Source organism: Catharus ustulatus, chromosome 1 (assembly GCF_009819885.2).
Source record: "Catharus ustulatus isolate bCatUst1 chromosome 1, bCatUst1.pri.v2, whole genome shotgun sequence".
In the NCBI taxonomy this organism is placed as follows: domain Eukaryota; kingdom Metazoa; phylum Chordata; class Aves; order Passeriformes; family Turdidae; genus Catharus; species Catharus ustulatus.
Genome location: NC_046221.1, coordinates 160,282,411 through 160,297,757, shown reverse-complemented (window position 1 = coordinate 160,297,757; position 15,347 = coordinate 160,282,411). Strand labels below are relative to the sequence as shown.

At 37.2% G+C, this 15,347-nt stretch overlaps 1 protein-coding gene across 12 annotated transcripts in view; it reads left to right on the top strand.

Moving 5' to 3' along the window:
* The window catches only part of PTK2 (protein tyrosine kinase 2), a 187,712-nt gene that overhangs the window by 107,914 nt on the left and 64,451 nt on the right, over positions 1–15,347 (top strand). For all 12 annotated transcript variants that reach the window (XM_033072195.1, XM_033072147.2, XM_033072137.1 and 9 more), the window contains 5 exons: positions 4,514–4,593; positions 6,048–6,110; positions 10,615–10,669; positions 14,287–14,427; positions 15,141–15,218. In XM_033072195.1, coding sequence (XP_032928086.1) covers positions 4,514–4,593; positions 6,048–6,110; positions 10,615–10,669; positions 14,287–14,427; positions 15,141–15,218 — 417 coding nt within the window. The remainder of the gene's footprint in view (positions 1–4,513; positions 4,594–6,047; positions 6,111–10,614; positions 10,670–14,286; positions 14,428–15,140; positions 15,219–15,347) is intronic.

Genomic DNA, 15,347 nt, shown 5'->3' with positions numbered 1-15,347 from the left:
GTTATGGCCAAGAAGTCAACTCCAAATGTGAAGTTTAGGTCACACTTTAATTCTGATTTGCCACCCCATGAATGAGCAAATTTTGTAGAGTTGCTTCCTCTGACACTGGCACTGCAGCAGTACTTGCCTGGGAAGCCTGAAGCAGTTTTTATTTCCATTATTCCATGTTTAATGGAACATAAGTAGACTAATCCTTTCCCCCCAAAGCATGCACCTGCTAGACTGTAAATCTGACTTCAACTTGTTAGAACATACTAAAAAAAATCCAAGGGAAAAGGTTCTTGAAATCAGCACAGCAGTTTGCAGCAATAAATTACTTTTGTCTCTTATCCTCCTTTAAACTGTTTTCCAATATATTTTTCTCAGAGAGTTGAGATAAGCACATTATGTGGGAATACAAAATGAGTAAGTCAGTGGAAGCAAATATGTTACAAGCAACATGCACCAAAGTGACTCACTTCAGATACCATATTTTGGGTTTTGATTGTATAGGATTTTAGCAGTGTTGACACTTGAATTCTTAATCTTGGTGTCAGTCCAAGTGTTTGCCTTGTTGATCTTTGTGCATTTTTATTGCTGTAACATTTTGACCATAAAGTTCTGGAGAGAGAGATACAGACTTCATGTAATTTTATCATTGCCAGAGCATCTGGTCTCTAGTGTGGGGTACAAATGATGTAATGGCACACAGGTTTAGCAGGAGCACCTTAAAGCCTTTGTTGGGCTCAAGAAAAAGATCAAGAGTTGCTGATTTGGGTTCTTGTTTGACCACTTGGGTTTTTGGGGTGGCTTTTTCAAAACCAAATTTGTGTGACAAATTTATATTGATCTGTTTTGTCTTACAAACTAAATAAAGTTAATGAGTATTAAACAGCATCCTACGGGTTTTTTTCTGGTTTAGCCTTTGGAGAGATCCCATTCTGAACAATTAAATTGCAGAGGAAATTATGGCAGTGGTGCTTGATCTACTTGAAAAGGATGTGTGTATTTATATATCTATGTATATATAGACGTATTCTTCAGCTTCTCCAGGTATTGCACACTGTTACCTGAATTTCCAAGCCATAGGAAGTGCAGCCAAAGCTCTGCACACACTACCAGGGAGTATGACAAGCTCACAGGTAACAGGATCTGCAGCTCTACATTGAAGGATTCATCCTCTCTCTTAACGTACTTCTGAATTTGTAGTCAGCAGAAAAAAGCTGATAGGTTTTGTTAGATTTCTAAGAGTTCAGTTTTTGTGCCTTTGTGTGTATATAGGCTTTGTGCTCTTGAAAATGGGGCCTTTGTTTGTCTAACCCAGAAAATACTCTCATTTTTCTCATTTAATTATATTAACAATAATAATAATAATAAAAGTTATAATTGAGCAAACACAAAAGACTTCTTGGAAAACTATTCAATTGCCTTGTGACAGTGCATTTAATTACCATTAAATTATCTCTTGTGTCTCTTCCACTTAATATTTGCTCAGGCTTTTTCCTTAGGAGGTTGTGCTGAACCTCCTGTGAAATTCTTATCTAATCTCTGCACAGGCATTAGTTCATGCATTGATCTGATGCCATCTCAAAGAGAATAGTCAAGCAAAATTAAAGGTGATAAGAGAAGTTCTCATTGGTATTCTGGGAGGAGAAATTGAATCTTTTTTTTTTTCCTTGCTGAAAGAAGAACGTGTGCGGGCAGGTTTATGAAAAAAGGGAAAAAACCAAACACCTTTGGCTATCCATAGTGGGACACTGACAAATCCAGACCACTGGATTCTCACCACAGGCTTCCTGAAGCTTATAATCTCTTTTTATGACTCACAAAATTTAAACACTAAAATAAATAGGTGCATAAAATCTAAAATACTTCTTTTGCACCTTCCATTTTGTTGGAATAGGGGATGGTCTTTTACATTTTCTTAGTCAATATCTGATGTCTGTAGTTGCAGACTCAAACTGGGAACATGACTGGAATTTGTGAAAGCTCACAAGCCGCAGGGCAGGAGAAGATAAACCCCAAACTCTAAATATTTGGGTAATGTTGCTTATTTATTTATGGAATAGGAGGCTAGCAGCGTTTTAAAATCATGTTTGCATGAAAGTAGAGATGCTCTTAAGCTGTTTAGTTTAACAAATTGAGCACTGGAGCATTGGGATCCACAAGGCAAAGAGCTGTGAAGATAAATGAATCCACATTTGATCATAATACACTGCACCTTAAATTAGCAGCATTCCTGCAAGTGGAAGTTCTGTGTGTCAGGACTGAAAAACTGCTTTGCTACAGCCAGGTCTTCTTGGTGTCTGAATACCTCAAGTAATAGATGGATAACAGCTTTGCAATTTCCTGGTGATGTGAAATTTTTGAAGTGGTTTAAAAAATTGGATCTGTAGTTTAAAAAAAAAGTTTAGTGAAATATAAGTGATCAGTCAATGGGTATTTGATTTGGGTGGATGTGAGGCAGGTTAGCCAAGGGATTTTGTGAACAGGTTTACTTGTTAGGTGGAGTAGTTTAGGCTGTACATGAAGGTGAATTCTCAGAAATAGGACATGAGAAATTCTGGAATTTGGGTATCCATATGTGATCTGACCTCATGTTCAACACTTTTTTTCTCATTTTGAGGTATTCCCACATAGACCTGAGGGTGAGGAGGGCTGTGCTGTTGTTCACCACCCACGTGTGTTTGCAGAGGTCATTTATGGCACTTGGTGGAGCCTGAAACTCCATTCCTGATTTACCTGCTCTGAGCTCCTGTCTGACAGTTTTAGTGCAGGACCAGTTCAGAATCCTTTCTCATGAACAGAGATCCTGGTGTAATTTATTACATTTTGCTGTTTATAGGATCATAGAACCATTTAGGTTCAACCTAATATCAACCACTAGCCCAGCACTGCCACATCCACAACTGAGCCATGTCCCCAAGGGCTGCAATCATACTTTGAATGGTTCCAGAGATGGTGATTCCACCACTTTCCTGCACAGTCTGTTTCCAATCCCTGACCACCCTTTCAGTGGAGAAATCATCCTAATATTCAATCTAAATCCAATTATTTAAAATTGTGAGCATAATGAAGAAGAGAATTGTTAATTCATATTGTGTATACTATTACTATGGGAATACAGAATTATTATTTCCATATGTGTGTACAAATAGCACACTACATGATGCTGAAGGGCAATTATTCTCCTGTCTCATTAGTATTTGTAGGAATTGAATTGAGAAGAGTTAAAAGCTCATTATTTTGTCACATTGAGTGCCTGTATGAATTCAAATGAAAGAAGCTTTCTTCTCATGTTCCAGCTATTGTAATAATTCATTTTCTCACACTTGCACAGTTTATCATAATTCTTCTTTCATTCTTTCAATAACAAATTAAAACTTTTCATGCAATCCAGATCCAGGAAGTTTTTAGGGATTTGTTTGTAGTTTGGAGCAGGAGCCAGCTGCCACACTGGTGCTGAGGGAATGCTGTGCTGGATGCTCACATGTTCCAAGGAGAAGGCAGAGTGGGAAACACCTCCAGCTGTTGGATCCACTGCTGTACTTTTTTATCTCCTAAATTATGCATTTCCTAGCAGTAGTAGTTTGAAATAGTTGTTCTTACAAGTTGTCATCACTCAACAAAACCCACTTGGTGAAGTGTGTTGCTTTCAGAGTGCATCATCTCCTCTTTGATCTGCAAGTCAGTCACGTGGATTTTTGTGGTATTTTGGGACTTGCTGCAACTTTAGGATCTCAATAGCAACTTGATCTTTTCATGAGACGATAGCAGGAGCTGTTAAGGAAAAGCTGTCAAGATTTGTTACTGCTGCAAGGTTTGCAGAGTGAAGTTCTTGGGCACTGGTGCTGTTCTCTCTTTCTGCCTTCGTTTTTTGTTGTTGTTAGTTACTGTATAATTTGCTTACTCCAGTGTGGTGAAAGTAGTACTTAAAAAATAGGATTCTTTAGGTAAATAAATCAAGTCTAGGACATGTGATGAAGATTTGGAGTGTTTCCTACTGTAGGTGGTCACCACCCAGTTTCACTCTTGGCTCTTCTTGCTAGTTCAGCATATTATGTGAATGTGCAGTACAATTTGCACATTCTTCTCTGTTTACTTCTATTTTTATTTTCACAGTAATTCCCAGGCATGTATCAGTTTTATTTGTATAATTAGATCTGCCTAGACAATTAAATCCTGTTGACCAGGGTGGTTCAAGGAAACAGCTTGCCTTCTCCTAGCTGGAATGCAGGTGCAACCATCTGCTCAGTCCTCTGTGAATTTTGATTGTATTTAGTAAAACATAGACAATATTGACATAGGTAAGGAATTTTTCAGTCAAGTTCTTCGTGGTTGAAATGTGTTTTTTACCAAAGTGCAGCTCATTTGTGGAGAACATGAACACAAATTATTTTTTCTCTTCCTGACTGTGAATTGTCATTCCAGCAAATTAAGATGTATTAATTTGAGAATTGTTTGGGGAGTATTTTAGCCTGTGTTGGCACTGAACTGATCCTTCTGTGATGCCTACCTGCTTCTTTTGCTGTAGGTGAAAAATGACTATATGTTAGAAATAGCAGATCAAGTGGACCAGGAAATTGCTTTGAAACTAGGTTGCCTTGAAATCCGGTAAGCTGATAATTTAATTTATTATTCAACATCTTTCTGACAGAATATATATATTAATTTTGAAACTGCTTAAAGTTCATCAATTTCTGACCACTAGAGTTGAATAAAACATCATAAGACCCTTTTTTTTAGCTATGAGACAGTTTGAAGTAAAACTGAATAGACTGTATTGTAACTAATTTCTAGTGATTTTTAAATTAACATTATTTTAAAATTTTAATTAATTACATCTTGATACTGCCTTTTGGGTGAATTCTTCGTCTGAATAATTCAAAGGCCTGTAGAGTTCATTGAAGTATGCTTTAAAAAAAAATGCATCTGTGGTGTTATTTAGTAAATAGTCTTGTGATTCTGCATATATAAATCCTGCAGCTAAAGAATGTAATTATAGATAAATGCTGCTACCTTTCCTCTCTGTATTTACTCAATTTTTAATGTGCTGTTTTGAAATTATTAAGTCTTAAGGATCCTTTTGGGTGTTTTTGGTGTTCTTGTCAACTGTACAGACAGCTGGAAAATAAAGATAAATATATCAGATTAAGAGATCCTTGAGAGAGTTCCCAGCTTTGAAATGCATGTGTTGGGTTTTGCTAATTTATGGAGAATTTCCAGCCTGAAACATTTGCTTTAGTTATGCTGCTGTCTCACACAGGGAGATTAGGGAAGAAATAAAATTGATAAGAAATGAATGACAAATGTAAACTTGTTAGGAGAGAATAAAAGTGTCCTTTGTACAGTACTTTCCAGATTAAAACAAAATTTAGGCTTATTAAATTTCCCAGGTATCACAGGAGATTCTGATGCCTTTGCTATAAGTTTTGCTGGTAGCCCCAGAGAAGACAAAAATTCTTTGTGTAGCTGCAAACTCCTTATGCATTTCCAAAATCATTGTGCCTTATTTCCAAACATGTGATGATTGTAATAATCTGTGATTATGTTGTCAGCCAGGTCCTGCCTTCCCTGGTTCTCAAGCTGTGGCTCTTCAGAGCATTTTGATGAAACACTGCTGAAAGTCTTAGAATGAGCATTACCATTTTCTCCATGAAAATGATGATCTCAGCCCTCTCCTAACAAAGCTTTGCTGTTTTATTCATTTGATTGTTAATGTGAGCATGTCTGGATAGAAGCAGTTTCCATCATTCCCTGCTTGCCCTGGTTCTCCCTGTGTCATGCACAGAGGGCTCTCATGAGGAAGTGCAGTGTGAGCTGCTGGAGGCCAGGTTAGGTCACTTTTGGTAGCAGCAGTGGTTCAAAGTGGTTCTGAAGATGCAGTAAACTTGTAAAATAAAAATCTGGTCTGTTGAGGTTGAATAATAATGTACCTATTACTTACCTTTGAAATTATTCTGCCAATTTTTTGTGATGCTGTGTGGAAGTTTTGATTATGCTGATGTTGTAGTTTTAGGCTGAATTATCCAATAACTGTTGCTTTAAAATATTTTTCCTGACTTCAGGAGATCCTACGGAGAGATGAGAGGCAATGCATTAGAAAAGAAGTCCAACTATGAAGTGTTAGAGTAAGTATTGTGTTCTAGCTTGAGGTTTGAACTGTCCCTTCTCTTCATCAGCAACAGTAAATTCAGTTCAATGACAGAACATTTCTGTTGTAATTTTTCTATTCCATCAAGGTTCTTGAGATGCTTTAATGTAAGAAAAGGATGATGAAACCCATTGAGGTGTAGAAGTAAGAAAAGTACCTTTAACTCTGGTCCAGGGAAGCAAGTTTGGAGTAGTTTAAACTTGATCAGGAGGTTTACTGTGGTTTTGAGCAATTTTGCTAATGTTTATGGGATTTGCCAACTCTGGTGTGAGTTGATTTTATTCCTCAGTGTTTTTCTGTGCCCAGTTGCATTCTTCAGCTGTGACTCATTTGTGGTAAAGTTTGATTACTTGAAAATGTTTGTGGTGTTGTTTTTGTGTTGTTTGCTCAGTGTGGGCATTTTCTGAGTTGTGACCTTGCAATTACCAAGGTTATTTATCTGTGTATCACAAATTTTAAGAAGACCAAGGAGCATCCTTGTACTGAAATACTTTTTTTGCTTATTCATGTTGTACAGGAGGTGGCTTCAGTTCAAACAAGCCAAAGTCCTTCAGCTTTTTAGCAAAAACCTGAAAACTGATTTATTTCTATTTATAGTGGATAAATTATATGCTCCAATGATATGCTCGTCTCTACTAATTACCCTTGTGAAAAGATCCTGTACAGTTTAACACAAAATTGGGATAAAAAGTTGTTGCAGCAGTGAAGTCTCAATTTTTAATCTTATTTTTAATGACAAATGGTTGTTAACTTTTGGGGATGTGAAATTAGAGCATTTGGAGGAGGAAGGTAAGATTTTATACAGCAATTGAACAAGTTTACAAGGATTTTTGAGGGATCTATGATATTACTAGGTAAAGATAATTTTGATGAATAGCCTGCTTATTTGATATTTCTGTTGTGCTTCTATATTTATCCAGCTTTTTTAAACTTTGATTTTGTTTGAATAAGGAATTTTTTTAAAATTATTTTTTAAGGACCTCAGGTTTTTGTCTGTAGAAACATTAGTAGAAATATCCTGGTTGAGAAAACATGTCACAAAATGAGAATAAAAATAAGGGGGATGAGCAGATAGACTAGATTAAAAGGAGATGTGAGAGAGGATTTAAAAGTATGTGAATTATGGTTGGTGCAGTTTACATACATATGTTCCAGTAAGAACTTGTATAAAGTATTTTGAAGTCAGTTTTTTGGCAAGTCAGAAGCTACAAGCATTAGTAATTAGGTTAATGACTTTGGAAACAATGAGACTAAGGAAAGCAAGATCATAACAGGTCACACAAAGTATAAATTAATAATTGTAACAGGTGATAGTTCCAGGAGGACTCAGTGTGGTGCTGCTTCCAGTGTAACAGGGATTTCTTTCCTTCAGTCTGTGTTTTCCAAACAGTGACTGCTTTGGTAGGAAATAATAAATTGCTGCTGTGAGAGGCAAAGGGAAGTAAAACTCTGGTATGCAAAATGCAACAGCTTAATGCAATGTAGAATTGGACATGAAGAATTGTGCATTTCAGAGGTTTTTTCTGTTTTGAGAACCAAGATGTAATTTGTGTGGGATTTAGCTGGGAGAGATGAAGGATAAAACCAGCTTAAACTGACTATATTGTGGATAATTGCAAGCTGGAAAGGGTCTGCAAAAAGTGCCAGTGTTGCCCAAAATGCATCAATTTAATCTTACCACCTTAATAACTCCTAAATATTTAACTGCACAAGTAATATTTATTGCTCAAGTGAGGCTTTTTGGTATTTTTTGTGGGGGTGCGGGTTTTAGTACATCATGAGGCACTTAACCAGCTGAGAGCAATTTTTTAATGGGCTTTTTTTGCATTGGGTGTGATTGCTCCTTGCCTGCTTTTGTCAGATGTCTATTTGATGTATATTTGTCTTTGATCAGATTGTCATATGAGAACAGATCTGGATGGGAAATGGTAGATGGGATGAAATTGTTAAGTAGCCTTTAATAGTTGGGCCTTCATGGAGTGAAAGAAGAATTTTTTCATAATGATTGTGAAGCCTGTTAGCAAGAACAGGGATAATTACAAGTACAGAAATGGGAGCTGTAGGAAGGAACAGGTGCAGCCACAATTTGGTAAAAGGCATGTTAAAGTCTATTATGTTAATGTAACATTACTTTTTTTTATTGTGTCTTGAATTGAGGTGAAAAATATATGATATATGCTGCCTAAAGCTGCTTATCATTGTAAGACAAGCACTATCACCTGTCTGTACTTGGTGTTTTATTAATTCTATTGAAGTTTGTACATTAAAAGAATTGAATTCAGATTTAAGGAAGCTGGGCTAGATGAGGTTAAGTACAAAGCTGTAGTGGAACTGTAGGAGCCAGGCTCTCAGGGCTGGTTATCTCTTGTTGGCAATCAGAAACCAGATGTCTGAGTCCTTCATCCAGAGCCCTGAGTTGGTGTCTCCCTTGTTGGCCATTCCACTCCCACACAGCACAGCTGGGAAGGAGTTTGTAGAGTTGTGTGTATAAAACTGTATGTTGCAATTTCCAGTGCTTATTCTCTTATTTATAGGTATCCATAAGGTGTTGCTGGCATGGGCATTAAATCTGGGTGGTTCTTTTGTTATATTCTCCTACAATAAATAAATTTGCCATCTCAGCTAAACACATAAAATGCTTTATTAACAAGTTTTGGTGAGAGTTGTGGTGTGTTGTACTCTGCATAAGAATTTCTTCTCAGTTTGGTGCACACAAAAGGCTGCTCCACAGCTTGTCCTAGTAATGAATCAAATGAGGCTGTGGCAGCTGTGTGCTGTAAAGATGAGGGATACCAAGGTGATGGAAGGTGCTTCATTTCAGAAGCACCAATTCTCTCTCAAATGCTTAATGTTAAACTAATACATCCCTGTCAAGATGTCTTTGCATATTATTTAGGTGCTAATAGTGTGTTAGATTCATTTCACTGTGTGGGATGATAAACCAAGTATCATTTGCATTTGAGAAGAAATGCATGGAAGGAATTAACATTTATGAAGTTTTATAATCCTGCAGCTTACTGTCATTGCACAGATGCCAGTGCTGCACATGAACATTCTGCTCCTCCTGGTTGAGGATGTTTTTAGTATGAAATTGTGTGCTACTCATCTTCAGAGAGCTTTAAAAATGCTCTGGTTTATTCTTCTGAGTGAGCTTTTAATGTTGACTTTACTGTTGGCTTTGTTCTTGTGCTGTTAGGTAGCAGTAAATAAATCCTGAATATCTCCACTTGCTAACAGCTTTTCCTTGCTTTGCCAAGTGTAAGGATTCCAGATGCATTTCTGTGTGTGTTCGAAGCATGCAGTCATGGAAAGCTCACTTTCATACTTGTTCCAGAAGCAGATAAGAACATTTGAAAGATGGTAATGTCCTAAATTTAAAGGAAAAAAGTCAATAACACCTTTGAGCTATAAATCCTTTTCCTGTGTATATTTTTCTCTCAGCTTTTCCATTTTTATGTGCGAGTTTTTTGCACTTGGTTGTACAGTGGTGTCTTCTGCACTAATATCATTGGCAACTTCTCAAACACCTTTTTTTGAAGCTGATGTTCAGTTGTAGTGGCACAGACACACTCAGACATAAGCTGCATGCAGCACATCAGAGCACAGAAATATTTACTGGCTCTGGTTTTCAACCCAATTTATAAGTGTGAATGGGAGCTTGATAAAATCAGTTTGCAAAATCTGAGCTCACAGTCACCTGGTTTACAGTTGCAAAAATTGAGGTTCCTTGCAAGAAAAAGTTGATAATTGCAATTTGCTCAGTATGACAGAAAAATAGAAGTAAAAATTTAAACAACTCCTTAATTATAGTGCTTCAAAGGATGAAGCAGTAGTGGAATTGCACTCAGCATGCTCAGTGGGGTGATACCATGTGTATTCCTTTATGGATTCCTGGATTCCTTAGGCCAAATTGGGACTCTGAGCAGCGTGGTGTAGTGGAATATGTCCCTGCCCATTGCAGCTGGATGGTCATTAAGGTCTCTTCAAACCCAAACCATTCTGTAATTCTTTATTATATCTTCTGCTCCATTCTAATAAGGGTTTATCAGGGTTTTCCACTTTCATGTTGTTTCCTTCTCACCTGACTACGTGCTCTTAGAATATTTTTTCTATATTCTTGAAATTATTAAAACATGTACAAATAACAGTTTTTATTCTCAAAACTCCTCTGTGCCCAAGCCACCATTTCAAATAATGGACTTTCCACACAGGTACCTGGTTAAATGTAATATTCTTTGGGGTTTAAACTAGAAGATGCTGCCATGCCATATTTGATGTAGAATGGCTCTAGTTAGAATATTAATGGTAGTCTGTTTGTTACTCTGAGATTTTCTCTGAGACCTTGTTGGGGAAATGTTTTAGGAATTGTATGTGCTAGTTAAAAAACAAAAAACAGACCCAAAGCACCACCCTGAAAAGAGAAATATGATACTGCACAATGCTTTTGATATTAATGCTGCTGCATGTATTTTTTCTTTCAGGAAAGATGTTGGTTTGAGAAGGTTTTTCCCGAAGAGTTTATTAGATTCAGTGAAGGTAATTACAGTCCCAGTCAATCCTGTATTGCTGTAAAGAAAAAAGTTCCAGAAATCTGAAAATTGCATTATAGTTTTCACTGTACAGTCCTAAGGGAATTGCTGTGCGGTTTTGCTTTGTGAAAAACATCCAAGCTGTCTTATCAGATTGGTGGGATCTAAATCCCAGTCATGCAGCTGGCAGGACAAGGATAAAATGATTCACACAGCCTTGCTGAGCTGCTGTGAGAGGGGCACAGCTCTGCCTCTCAAACCTTGGGGGTAAAAGTGCAAAACAAGTCCTTGGAGCCTCTTGTATCAACTTTTTTTTTCCTTCCCTAAAAGAAAAATGAGACTTCTAGAGAAAGAGGAAGGGAACATGTAAGAAAAAAGAATATTTTACTGGAAACTTGATAAACTTGCTGCCTTCCTTGCTCAAGACTGTATCCAATTTATTCAAGGCAGATTTCCAGTAATTTCTGCTTATGTTAATCCTAGCTAAGACTATAAACGTTACTTGCATCTCGCTCCCATTGAAGTCCATATGTTCTCAGAGTAAAAAATGCAAATTTTTCTCAACATGTGTTGAAAAGGGGGATTAAGAATGGTCACCAAGTATTTTACATTTATAGCCATCTCAATATGAATGTCCTGGTAAAATGTCTCTTATAATTCATACATGAAAGTAGAAATCATAAATTGCTATTTTGGAGCTGGTTTTGGTAAGCAGTGGAGCTTTATAGAAAGAATAGAATTCAACTTGAATTTGGAAAGAATCTGCATTATGATTTAAATGGGTAAACACAAAAGGTCTGTCATGACAAGGTTTTGTTTGAAAAGACTTTTGAAAATCAGAAGCTAATGAAGTCAAGTGGATTTAAGTAATCCCCTCTGCATTTTAATTTAAGCAATTATCTGAAACTGTATTTTCTGCTAACGGGAAAAATTGTGGTAAAAGGCTCCAGACGTAAAAGTATTAATAACTGTCTCAAAAATAATATTATGGAGCCAGAAAACTGACTGACCAAGAAAACTGCACTTTGGAAATCCTGAAGTGGGGAGAATAGTAGAAAGAAGTAGCAAGAGTTGCCAGAAGGTGAAGCTGAGTGGAACCTTGTAAAGACATGAAAGAAAATTTTGGACATATGAGGAAGAAAAACAAGGGAAGGAGAAGTGTGTCTGCTTTTTAATGAAAATGAAATCCCTATTCAAAGCAGTACAGAATCAGTCCAAATCCTTAAATTGCTCTTCCACTTGGTGAAAACCAGGGAATTTGAACTGGCAGGCAAGGGAAGGTCCCCAATTGCTGTGAAATATAAAATTAATTATTTCTCTTTGAACAAACACAGAGGGGGAGCAGTGGTTCTTAGAAATGCTTGTAAGAGCAAGTTTTCAGTGCATTTCACTTGAAGTTGCTATTTACAGTTATTTCTGATAGATGCTTCTCTTATGGAAGAGATGTGGTTTTGGGGACTGCTCTGCTTGGAGAAGACAAGGCTCTGAGGAGAGCTGAGAGCTCCTTCCAATGCCTGAAGAGGCTGAAATAGAGCCAGGAAGGGACTTTGGACAAGGGATGGAGTGAGGACCCAGGGAATGGCTTCACACTGACAGAGGGTGGGGCTGGATGGGATATTGGGAGGAAATTCTTCAGTGGGGTGGTGAGGCCCTGGCACAGGGTCCCAGAGAAACTGTGGCTGCCCCCATCCCTGGCAGTGTCCAAGGCCAGGTTGGATGGGCTTGGAGCAGCCTGGGATAGGGGAAGGAGTCCCTGCCCATGGCAGGGAAGTGGAACAAGATGGGCTTTAAAGTCCCTTCCAACCCAAAGCATCCTGTGCCTCTAATGGGCTTTCTACCTTTACACCTCGCTCATTATCTTAAAATTTGAAGTGACCAATTCTTCTTAGTGGACTGAAAAGAGCCAGGTAACATGTGCCAGTATTCCTGGCAGTACATGTGATGCTGGAATTGGTCAGGAAAACCAACCATGGGCACAATAAAGTATCTTTCATCAACTGAATGGCTGAAATGCTTGGGACACCTCGAGCTGGGCAATTTTTTTTATTTTATTATGTCTTGCTCATGGTATTTGCCAGTGATAAGCTAAGGCTGAGGTTTGCACTTGCCTTGAAGTTGGTTTTCTCAATAAAAATAAAGATAGCAGGGAGTTCCAGTGCAGAGTGTCTGAGTCTTAACAAAGCCTGAGACAGCTCTGGCTGCTCAAAGGAAGTTTCACAAAGGCTTTCTTACCCTGTCCAGCTCTGCAGCCTTTTAATTATCCACCTGATAGTTGGTTCTGCTAAATTGACAAAATAATTTGAAATTACACCAAAGTTACCAAAACCAAAGGATTTATTTGTTAATTTGACAATATAGCATGTGCTGAGTGGGGTTTTTCCCCCCCACCTATATATGCATCATTGCAAAACTGATCATTTTGTGAGTGTGCAACACTCTTTGATTACAGCTACTGGAGTAACTCCTAAACTCTCCACATAAACATTTCTGGCTATTTTGACTTCTGAACATTCTGTGAAGGCTTTCTAAAAATGAGTGTCTAATCTGGCTGGAAGTGCTAACAGCAAGAGGAAGTTGGTATTTGTGTAGTGCCTGGGGCTGTTAACAGGCAGTGTGGGAGAATAAAGAGTTTTACTGCTGTTCAAATGGGACATTCAGATATGTTTGCATGGAGGAACTGTGGTAATTCCTGTCTTAGCCTTGACATGTTGTGAAGATAAGCATGGTTTTGCTTTCTGTCGTTGTTAGTTGGAAGATGTATTAGAAATGGGTTTTTGAAGGCCATTCAATCACTTCAGACAGATGTTTTTATTCACAATTCTTGATGGCTTGTTCAGATTGGGGTCATCTTAGAGATTCTGCTTCTCAGGCCCTGTTTTTATTTTCTTACAAGTGGCTGCCTTTCAGAGATTATGCGTTGTGTACAGGCAGATAATTCATTTTTTTAAAGTACAAGTTTAGCTATCCTTTGTGCTGGTCTAAGTGGTTATTTGTACCCTGAAAACAGTTAATAAAGTGTTAGACAACATAATTAGCATAGTTTAATTCAAATGTGTGGTTTAATTTTTACATTCAGTCTACTACTTAAATTTAGTCTTTTTATATTGATGGTTTTTTTCATTATTATCAGACTGAAAGAATCCACTTTATTACAGATAGTCTAAGTTATTGTGTGCAGAGATTTAAGATACAGCTACAGCTGGCTTGTTATTGCCAGGTAAGAAGGAGAATGGTGATTTAGGTTTAAAAAGTTATAGGAATATGAAGGTATAAATTGTTTTTTGGTTTTTTGGGGTTTTTTTTTGTATTGGGACACAGTTCAGAAGTTGAGAGAAATGAGGAACTTAGAACAAATATTCCTTAATATGTGGTCATTTATTATAATTTACTCTAAATGTTGTTAGTTAGATATCCTCTCTATAATGTAGCAGGAATAATGTTTATCCTAAGCAGAAGTTAAAAGGCAGAACTACTGCTTACATTTTGAAACTATTTTATTCCTTGAGAATTGTCTGCATTTCATTGATAAAGACACTGTTACTGCTTCTAAGTGACCAAAATTCTTTAAATGTCCCTCAGCTATTAGATTTAAAATAATTGTTCTCCAAATGTTTTAATACACAGGCCAAAACACTACGGAAATTAATCCAACAAACATTTCGACAATTTGCCAACCTCAATAGAGAAGAAAGTATTTTGAAGTTCTTTGAGATCCTCTCTCCAGTGTACAGATTTGACAAGGAATGCTTCAAGTGTGCTCTTGGTGTAAGTAGAGGAATGTGGCAGTCACCAGAAAACATTCTGGAGTTTTAAGTCCAATTGTTTTTGCTTGGTTCTGCAATAATTTTTTGCTTATGTCCTGTTTTATTGTAGAGACAATTGGATTTCATTAGCAACAAATTGTATTTATTGATTTTATTTAGAACTTTCTCCATTGACTGCTTAAAAAAAAACCATCATTCATTAGCTGGGTAAGAATTATATGTAAAATGAAATATTTTTATAGGTGCTTTGTTTGTGAAAGTCAAGTCTTTTTCAGCTGTTTCCACAAGGAAATGAAACTTCTCAACTTCTGTTAGTAAATTTTCATCTAATACCTGTTAATCTCTACCTATTTCAAACAAATTTTGAGGAAGGGCTCCAAGTCTGGAAGGCTTGTGAAAATGGAGACTCCAGCAGAAATTAGAACTTGAATATCAATGTTCATGAGAAGAGGAAATACAGGAAATCCATAGTTCTCATGCAGACCTAAGATAAAACACATGGAAATGCAGTTTGAGTAGCAGAGATCCCCAGGAAACGAGTCATGAGGGGTTTTGCCACTTACAGAATTGCTTGATTTTAATATAATTTTGTTTGAAGAGTTGAAAAGCTTCTAGATATTAATTAATAAAACCTGTAATTATCACATTGTATGATAGTGTTCCATAGCAAGACTTACTGAAATTTTGCCCTGTCTTTTTCATTTGATTCCCAAGTCAAGCTGGATTATTTCAGTGGAACTGGCAATTGGCCCAGAAGAAGGAATCAGTTACCTGACAGACAAGGGTGCAAATGTAAGTCTACTTCTGTTTTGTGGTTTTTTTTCCTCAGTCTCACTGTGTTAGCAGCCCTGACCTGTTGTGAACTGGATGTCACAGAAAGGAGAGTGACCAGTCTGATCTCTGGGTTAAACACAGAGCTGG